This window comes from Sapajus apella, unplaced genomic scaffold, assembly GCF_009761245.1.
Source record: "Sapajus apella isolate SASKATOON/1434 unplaced genomic scaffold, GSC_monkey_1.0 scaffold91, whole genome shotgun sequence".
In the NCBI taxonomy this organism is placed as follows: domain Eukaryota; kingdom Metazoa; phylum Chordata; class Mammalia; order Primates; family Cebidae; genus Sapajus; species Sapajus apella.
Window position 1 is genome coordinate 8304264 of NW_022437031.1, and position 9582 is coordinate 8313845.

Genomic DNA, 9582 nt, shown 5'->3' on the forward strand with positions numbered 1-9582 from the left:
TTTTTTTTTTTTTTTTTTTTTTTTTTTTTGAGACGGAGTCTCGCTCTATTGCCCAGGCTGGAGTGCAATGGTGCGATCTTGGCTCACCACAACCTCCGCCTCCCGGGTTCAGGCAATTCTCCTGCCCCAGCCTCCTGAGTCGCTGGGACTACAGGCACGCGCCACCATGCCCAGCTAATTTTTTGTATTTTTAGTAGAGACGGGGTTTCACCATGTTGACCAGGATGGTCTGGATCTCTTGACCTCGTGATCCACCCGCCTCGGCCTCCCACAGTGCTGGGATTACAGGCTTGAGCCACGGCGCCCGGCCTTTTTTGTATTTTTAGTAGACACGGGTTTTCGCCATGTTGGCCAGGCCTGTAATCCCAGCACTTTGGGAGGCTAAGGTGGGTGGATCACCTGAGGTCAGGAGTTCCAGACCGGCCTGGCCAACACGGCGAAATCCCTTGTCTACTGAAAATACAAAAATTAGTCGGCTATGGTGGTATGCTCCTGTAGTCTGAGCTACTCAGGAGGCTGAGACAAGAGAATCACTTGAACCCGGGAGAAGGAGGTCACGCTGGAGTCTAGCCTGGGCAACGGAGTGAGACTTTCTCAAAAAAAAAAAAAAAAAAAAATCATCCTTTGACACTCTCCCAACGTAACTGATCTAGCCAAGGGACATCAATGGATGCTAAAACCACACTGGATGCAAGGTCAATGGGGAACAGAATATTCACATACAATTTATTCCGTAGGATGGGCTCAGTACCAAAAGACTGAAAAAAAAAAAAAAAGAATATTCATATAACCTCCAAGTATCTATGGATTACTTAGTAATTACACAGGATAAAATGTACCTTTGAGATGGAGCAGTCCGGTGGTGACTACTTAACAAGGTGATGAAATTTAGCATCACCAATACTAGGACATCATTGTACTTCAGTGTACCTTCTGATGGCTGATAAAATATTTAACCTGAATCAGTCTCAGGAAACAAGACAACATTCAGATCATGGAATATTTTCAAGACAACTTACCTGGATTCTTTCGAATATTTAGTGTCATGAAAAACAAAAATCCAGGTGGATTCTGGACTAAAGGAAGATGACCAAATACAATGCATGAAACTTGAATGGATCCTAGATTGGAAAAAAAGAATGAGGGAAGAGTGCTATGATATGGTACAGAATGATTTCAGTCTAGGTTGTTATAAGTGAAAAAAGCAAGGTGAAGGCTGGGCGTGGCGGCTCATGCCTGCAATCCCAGCACTTTGGGAGGATTAAGGGGACAGATTCCTTGAGCCCAGGAGTTTTGAGTCCAGCTTGTGGAACATGATGAAACCCCGTAAAATGCCCTAGCTAGGACAACTGGGGAAATTTAAGTGCGGACTCTATGTTAAGTAACATTGACTTACTCTGAAAAAAAAAAAAAAAAAAAAAAAACTGACTTACTTCCTAAAAATGTGATAAAGTTTTTTGTTTCGTAGTTTTCTATTTTTAGAGATGAAGAACAATATGCCCGTAACCCAGTTTCAAATGGTTGAGAAAAACAAAAACCCTAGCAAAATGTTAACAATTGTCAGTCCAGGTGAAGAGTCAGCTGTTCATTTTACTAAGCTTTCACATTTTCCGAAATAAAACGTTTGGGGGAAAAAATAATTTTTTTGAGGCGGGCTGGAATGCAGTGGCCCAATCATAGGTCACTGAAGACTCCAACTCCATGCTCTCACCTCAGAGCCCCCAGCAGCTCGGACTACAGGCACTTTCCACCACGTCCGGCTAATGTTTTTGATTTTGTGTAGAGATGGGAGTCTCGCTTTCTTGCCCAGGCTGGTCTCAGACTCGTGGGCTCAAGCAATCCTCCCACCTCGGCCTCTCAAAGTGCTGCAATTACAGGCGTGAGCCACCACGCCCGGTCAAAAAAATAAATATTTTGGGAAAAATGTCTATTAAAAACAAGTAACCTGCAAAGGTACATTCGGCACACTTTGGGATTGCCTGCACAATTTACAGCTAATCTACCCTTCGGAGCGGCACAAAGACCGGCTCCTATCCTTACTTCCGTGTATTGTGGCACAGTGACCCGAGGTTGCCAGCGCGTAAGCCACGTGACCCCAGCAGCTCCTTCTGATTGGAAGAAGAGCCGCTGCTGTAATTTGGTGCGTGAGAAAGCTCGCGCACAGAGCGGTGGGAGCGGGCGGGACTAAATATTGTCTTTGACCAACCGCTTAACACACATCCGGCCTCCTGATCCCGTAGCGGCGAATCAAAAGCCGCTAGTAAAGTAGTGCGCCATTACTTCTTTCTCTTAGGATAGTCGGTCTTTCCGGGTGTTTTTTTTTTTTTTTTTTTTTTTTGGTTTTGTTTTGTGTGTGTGTGTGTGTGTGCGTTTTTTTTTCCCTTCATTCTGCTTCCGGTGGAAGCTGGTAGGGTAAGGGAGCTCAGTGAGTCATTTCTGGGCGACTGTTGTTTTATTTCCGGTCTATGGGACCCGGCTGCGATTTGCTGCTGCGGGCAGCAGCTACCATCTCTGCTACCGCCATCATGTCAGACACGGATAGCGACGAAGATTCCGCTGGAGGCGGCCCATTTTCTTTAGCCGGTTTCCTTTTCGGCAACATCAATGGAGCCGGGCAGCTGGAGGGGGAAAGCGTCTTGGATGATGTGAGGGGGTGGGCGTGGGGATAGGGCTGGGGGTGGTGTGGCTAAGCAGAGTAAGGAGGTGCAGGGAGAAAAGGAGAGGGTACTCAGGCAGCGAGAACAGAGGGCGCAGCTAACGCCGGGCAGGAGTATCCCGTCCTAGTGGGTGCGGGGGCAGCGTGGCGTGGGGGTGATCAGTTTTGGGCGAGGAGGGGCAGAAGAGAGCGTAAGGCGAGCCCGGGACCAGGGGCGCAGGGGATGGTGGCTTTGGAGCTAGCGCTCTGCGGACTAGCCAGTAGGACACATGCTCGTTTCGCTTACTGAGATGGCTTCCCACCCGTAACCTTGATTGGAGATTCCTGACACTGTCTGCCCTTCTGACATCGCTGACCTGAGATGGCTCTATAGGACCGGAGGACTGGACGGGAGCTCCCCGCTCGTTTGGTTCCAGCCCCAGGCTTAAGACAGGCGGTGTTCCCAGCACCCTGGCGGGCCTCCTGGTCCCAGTGCACGTTTTAGGTGATTCTGCCAGCGCCTTCACTGACTTCCGTGAAACAGTGTCCTGCGCCCAAGTGAAACTCCCCGCCTTCACTTAGGCCCGTTTTCTTGAGTGGTAAAGCTGTCGGTCGCCGTGGCCCCTCCTGTGCCGCAGGCGCCCTCGAAACGTGGCCTGGACGGGCCCCTCCTTGCTGCCTCCAGTGCCACTGACTTCCCTGCCTCGGCCCTTATTCCGAGAACGACTGTTCGATTCTTTCAGTCCTGGTAGTGGTTCTTTGATTCATCTTCTCTTGTAGTAGTATACTTTAAAGTGTGGGGGATGCAGTTGGCCCTGGTGCTGTAATAACAATCTGATTGATGCCTAGTTTGGTATATGTATATTACAGTTTTTGAACGTGTTGCTCCTTTTGGCACACTGTAGAGTCCTTTTTCATGTGGATTTATGACTTTCTCGTGGTCCAGGGAAATAAGCCCTGCGGTGTGGGAATGGTAGGTTTAGTTGTTACCTTCAACTCTGGTGCTGTCCCTTTTTCAGGAGTGTAAGAAGCACTTGGCAGGCTTGGGGGCTTTGGGGCTGGGGAGCCTGATCACTGAACTCACGGCAAATGAAGAATTGGCTGGGACTGACGGTGCCTTGGTAAATGATGAAGGTGAAGTCTGGGTCGTGGGGAGTAGGTGGGGGAGGCGGCTGGCCATTTACTATACATGTACTTTTTTTTTTTTTTTTTTTTTTTTTTAAAATGAGACGAAGTCTTTGTCGCCCAGGCTGGAGTGCACTGTGCGATCTGGGTTGACTGCAGCCTCTGCCTCCCGGGTTCAAGCAATTCTGTCTCAGCCTCCCGAGTAGCTAGGACTACAGGCGCGCGCCACCACTCCCGGCTAATTTTTGTATTTTTAGTAGAGATAGGGTTTCACCATATTGATCAGGCTGATCTCGAACTCCTGATCTCAGGTGATCCACCCGCCTGGGCCTCCCAAAGTGCTGAGATTACAGGTGTGAGCCACTGCAACCAGCCTGTACATATGCTTTTAAATAGGGTTTATCTGAGGGAGTGAGGGTCACTGCTGTTCCTGAGTTTTTCCCTGCTTTTTCATAGGGTGGATTAGGAGTACAGAAGATGCTGTGGACTATTCGGACATTAACGAGGTGGCAGAAGATGAGAGTCGAAGATACCAGCAGACGATGGGGAGCTTGCAGCCCCTTTGCCACTCAGGTGATTCTTTGGTGTCATGGTTTGAACATTCCAGTTTTGCTGTATAGTCCGGTATGGGCTCTCGTTTCCATGCCAGCTGTTTGCCATTGTTACTTTTCTCTATGCCTTTGCTTTGCTTCTCTCCTTTGGTCAGCTCAGTTCCAAGTAGCTACTGTATTTTTTTTGTGTGTTCTGGCCAGTCTTAACCATACTTAATGAGGTTATTCCTCGTACTGTTCAATCCTGAATTCTTGGTTAATTCAGGTAGCTTCCTTGTCACCTGGTACTTCACTATCTGCAGGGTTTGTTGGAAACTATGAAACAAATTCAGTCTTTGCCCTCAAGGAATTAATAATTCAAGAAGGATACGATATCATATATAAATGATGAACTAAAGCCGGGCATGGTGGCTCATGCCTGTAACCCACTGTGGGCGGATCATATCTGAGATCTGGAGTTTGAGACCAGCCCGACCAACGTGGAGAAACCCTGTCTCTACTAAAAAATACAAAATTAGCCGGGTGTGGTGGCACATGCCTCCAATCTTATCTGCTCGGGAGGCTCAGGCAGGAGAATTGCTTGAACCCAGGAGGCGGAGGTTGTGGTGAGCAGAGATGGTACCATTGCACTCCAGCCTGGGCAACAACAGCGAAACTCCATCTCAAAAACAAACAATGAACTTTTTTTTTTTTTTGTGAGACGAGTGTCTCGCTGTGTTGCCCAGGCCAGAGTGCAGTGGCACGATCTTGGCTCACTGCAACCTCTGCCTCCAGGTTTGAAGTGATTCTCCTACTTCAGCCTCCTGAGTAGCTGGGATTACAGGCGCTTGCCACCACGCCCAGCTACTTTTTTTGTATTTTTAGTAGATAAGGGGTTTTGCCATGTTGGCCAGGCTGGTTTCGAACTCCTGACCTCAAGTGATCTGCTTCCCTAAGCCTCCATAAGTGTTAGGATTACAGGTGTGAGCCACCACACCAGGCCCAAAACAATGAACTTAATACAGTGAACTTAATACTTGCTTGCAAATAGGTTTTTTTTCCTCGTTGGTATAAGGTGCTACATTGTAGAATCAGAATGTTAGACTTAGAAGATAGAGTCAGTAAATGGAAGGAGTCTTAGCAATTATTTATTCGTAATCTCTAATAGGAAAGAAAAACTTGAACTTTAGAGAACTTTACAATAAAATGTGGAATTTTATCAAAAGTAATATAATTAGCTAGTAGTAGACTCTAACTTAGTTCATTAGACATTGAGCACTTGTTGTGTATTCTAAACAGTGATAGGCTGCGTATTTCAAAGATAATGAGGTCAGCTGGGTGTGGTGGCTTAGGCCTGTAATCTCAGCACTTCCAGAGGCTGAGGCAGGCAGATCACTTGAGGCCAGGAGTTTGAGACCAGCCTGGCCAACATGGAGAAACCCTGTCTCTACTAAAAATACAAAAATTAGCTGGGCATGTTGGTGCACACCTGTAGTTCCAGCTACTGGGGAAGCTGAGGTATGAGAATTGCTTAAACCCAGGAGGCGGAGGGTGCAGTGTGCTGAGGTGACACTGCTGCATTCCACCCTGAGTGACAAGAGTCAGACCCTGTCTCAAAAAAAGATAATGAATTGCATTTTCTGATCTTGAGAATTAGTGGTCTGGAATCTAGGGCTATTGGTCCATAGTTCATTCTTTGCACTGCTCTGTTCTCTCACTGTTTGAAACTTTTTTTTCTTCTCCTGGGACGGAATCTCGCTGTGGCACCCAGGCTGGAGTGCAGTGGCGCAATCTCGGCTCACTGTAACCTCTGCCTACCTGGTTCAAGTGATTCTCCCTCCTCAGCGTCCCCAGTAGCTGGACTACAGGCATGCACCACCACACATAGCTAATTTTTTTTGTATTTTTAGTAGAGAGACGAGGTTTCGCCATGTTGGCCAGGCTGGCCTCGAACACCTGACCTCAGGTGATCCTCCCACCTCAGCCTCCCAAAGTGCTGGGATTACAGGCTGTGAGCCACTGCACCCAGCCTGCCTGAAATTTTTATATGAAGTTGCTTGTTATTTATTTTTATCCACCTCTTTGAACTAGATTTCAGTCTGCTGATAAATGAGGATAAAACTTTGGTAAATACTTGAACTTAGTTTTTTGGGGACCAATTAGTGGATTTGAGTGCTGTTTATATGAAAAGAATTAACTGTACTGCATATATAAGAAGTAACCTATGAAAAATGGAAGCTATAGGCCCTACCTTTAAGAATATTGTTATCTTGTGGAAAAGATGATGTAAACAAATACAAAACAATTATTCATAGTAACACAAACCAACTGTGAGCTTGTGTTTCTGTAGATAGAGTGCTATATTTAGTTTTTTTTTTTTGAGACGGAGTTTCACTCATGTTACCCAGGCTAGAGTGCAATGGCGCAATCTCGGCTCACTGCAACCTCCGCCTCCTGGGTTCAGGCAATTCTCCTGCCTCAGCCTCCTGAGTAGCTGGGATTACAGGCACGCGCCACCATGCCCAGCTGATTTTTTGTATTTTTAGTAGAGACGGGGTTTCACCGTGTTGACCAGGATGGTCTCGATCTCTTGACCTTGTGATCCGCCCGCCTCGGCCTCCCAAAGTGCTGGGATTACAGGCTTGAGCCACCGCGCCCGGCCTACATTTAGTTTTGATGAGCTGCCAGAATAGGTAAGTCAATAGCTGTCATTTTTGAGCACCCTTACTGAGGGGAGATGGTGGCAGTTATTATTTTTAGTAGAAGTTAGAATTTCTAGGTTTGTGTTTGTTGTCTTGACTAGGAATGGTAAGGAAAAGGCTGGGAGTTTCCCTAGGTCAGTTTTATGAGCTAACTTTCTGAAAAAGGAGGATGCTACATTTGAAAGAATCTCAGTACTCTGGGATGCTGATTTCCAAGTTCTCTTGTCCTCTGGAGTGTCTTCACCTATACCCTTAGCTTTTTCCTTCCTTGGTATTGGCTTCTTTGCATGGCTTGATTTACAAGGGTGCTTCTTTGGAATAATTGGAAGTGGGTGTAGATTGTTAATAAAGTTTTCATGGAGGTGAATTTTGAGTAAAATTTTGAAGGCGAGGCAAGGTTTGGTGGAGAAGGAGCAGCAAGGTATTTTGGTTGGAAACGTGGCTTGTTTAAAGGTTTGGAGATATTTAGAAATAAGCAAGTAGCACGTGTTGAGGGGGTTTTTGGCCAGTAAGTTTTCTTGAAAGGAGTAGAAAACATGCTGCCAAATAGCAAGAACCAAGGCTAGAGCAGTTTCACAGTACCTTTCTGTATGCATTACTTGGGATTTGATGCCATAAGGAATTGTAAACCAACATAGACTGTTGAGTGAGAGGTAGGATGGTATAATGAAAAGAAAAGGACTTTGGAGTCAAAGTTTCCTAGACTTAGAATGTCATAGGTTCAAATTCCAACTCCATATTTAGTATGACCCTGAGCAGGTTGCTCAATCTTTGAGGCTTTGATTTCTCATTTGTAATAATCTCTCAGTTTTCTTATCTGTAGTAAAGGTGATTATAGTTACATTAATAATATTTTTGTGAGATTTAAGTTCATTATCACATGATGTGAAAGGACATAGTATAATATTATGGTAAATGCTCTGTAAATGTTAGTTGGTTTCCTTTTTTTCTCCTTTGCTAGTTTACAGTTTTAGAGGCTTCCCTTTCTGATGCTTTTGAAGAGTGATACTTGTCATTCTGGAGTTTTGATTAGTAAAAGAGTGACTGTCACACCAACTTGGAGGCTGTTCTTGCAGGCTAGAGATGTAAAGGTATTAAGGTCTGAAGTAGCGTGACAGTTGTAGAAAATGATAGCTAGGGTCAAACTTAGAAGTTACTGATAAAGCATCATAGGACTTGGTTGCCTGTAGTCCCAGCTACTCGGGAGGCTGTGGTGGGAAGGTAACTTGAGCCCAGGAGTTGGAGGTTGCAGTGAGCTATGATTGAGCCTCTGTGTTCCAACCAGGGCAACAGAGCAAGACCCCGTCTCAAAAAAAAAAGACTTGGTCAGTGAGGAATTGTGTTAGAATGTAGGCTTTGTTGTTAAACCAGGCTTGCATTCTGATTTTGTCACTTAAAGCTCTGTGTGATCCCAGTCCCTTCTGTATCTCAGGATAATTAGTAGGAAGTTGCTATGCTTTTTTTTTTTTTTTTTTTTTTGAGTCTTGCTGTGTTGCCCAGGCTGGAGTGCAGTGGCGCAATCCCAGCTCACTGTAACCTTTGCTTCCCAGGTTCAAGTGGTTCTCCTGCTTCAGCCTCCTGAGTACCTGGGACTACAGGCCTGTGCCACCTCGCCTGGCTGATTTTTTGTATTTTAGTAGAGACTGGGTTTCACTGTGTTGCCTAAGCTGGTCTTGAACTCCTGAGCTCAGGCAATCCGCCCACTCAGCCTCCTACAGTGCTGGGATTACAAATGATCAGTTGGACAAACGTATATTGGGGCTTAAGAGATTGATGAAGGAGACAGTGGACTAAAGTCATAAGCTGGGAGAATGAGGATAGATGTGATACTGATAGTAACAAAAGGGAATTTAAAAGAGATAAAGGATATTTCAGTGTTTTAGAAGATACAGTTGTTAAATATCTGAGTAGAAAGATTTTTTAGGAAGCAGAAGAGTGGTGGAATTGTAGAGGTGGTAAATTAGGGCCGCATATGTAGATTTGGGTTTAATCTAGGTGAAGGTAATTCTTTTTTTTCTTTTTTGAGACAGAGCCCCACTCTGTTGCCCAGGCTGGAGTGCAAAGGTGCAATCTTTGCTCACTGCAACCTTCGACTCCGGGTTCAAGCGATTCTCTTGCTTCAGCTTCCTGAGTAGCTGGGATTACAGGCGACCGCCACAATGCCAGGCTAATTTTTTTGTATTTTTAGTAGAGATGGCATTTCTCCGTGTTGTCCAGGCTGGTTTTGAATTCCTGACCTCCGGTTATCCGCCTGCCTTGGCCTCCCAAAGTGCTGAGAGTACAGGTGTGAGCCACCATGCCCAGCCAGGTGATTCTTGAGAAAGGGAATAGGGAATGTGTAGGGGAATAAAAGCATTCGAGTCTTCAGGACCAAGTCTTGAGTGATGCCAATGGTTAAAGGGCTGTGAAAAGAGTAATAAACTGCAGATAGTAGACAGAAAAAGTGTGTAATCTCTCACTTGAGAGATGAGAAGAAAGACCAATCTTACGGGAAACTGACAAAGTGAGAAGATTCAATTCAATTATGAGATTGAACAGTATGAATTTTTTTTTTTTTTTTTTTTTTTTTTTTTTTTTTGGGACAGAGTTT

At 45.5% G+C, this 9582-nt stretch overlaps 1 protein-coding gene and 1 long non-coding RNA gene across 15 annotated transcripts in view; one reads left to right on the forward strand and one right to left on the reverse strand.

The window, feature by feature from the left end:
- Window positions 1-2083, reverse strand: part of LOC116535094 — a 6532-nt gene extending 4449 nt beyond the window's left edge. Inside the window, exon 1 of the long non-coding RNA XR_004262039.1 lies at window positions 1020-2083. This is a non-coding gene — a long non-coding RNA (uncharacterized LOC116535094). The remainder of the gene's footprint in view (window positions 1-1019) is intronic.
- A 286-nt stretch (window positions 2084-2369) lies between these two features.
- Window positions 2370-9582, forward strand: part of TAF1 (TATA-box binding protein associated factor 1) — a 97534-nt gene continuing 90321 nt past the window's right edge. For 8 of the 14 annotated variants that reach the window (XM_032255913.1, XM_032255916.1, XM_032255920.1 and 5 more), the window contains exons 1-3: window positions 2372-2645; window positions 3655-3769; window positions 4217-4333. In XM_032255913.1, coding sequence (XP_032111804.1) covers window positions 2466-2645; window positions 3655-3769; window positions 4217-4333 — 412 coding nt within the window. In that variant the 5' untranslated portion in view covers window positions 2372-2465. Of the gene's footprint in view, window positions 2646-3654; window positions 3770-4216; window positions 4334-9582 lie in introns of all 14 variants that reach the window. The other 6 variants (XM_032255922.1, XM_032255914.1, XM_032255927.1 and 3 more) reach the window with 5 other exon arrangements.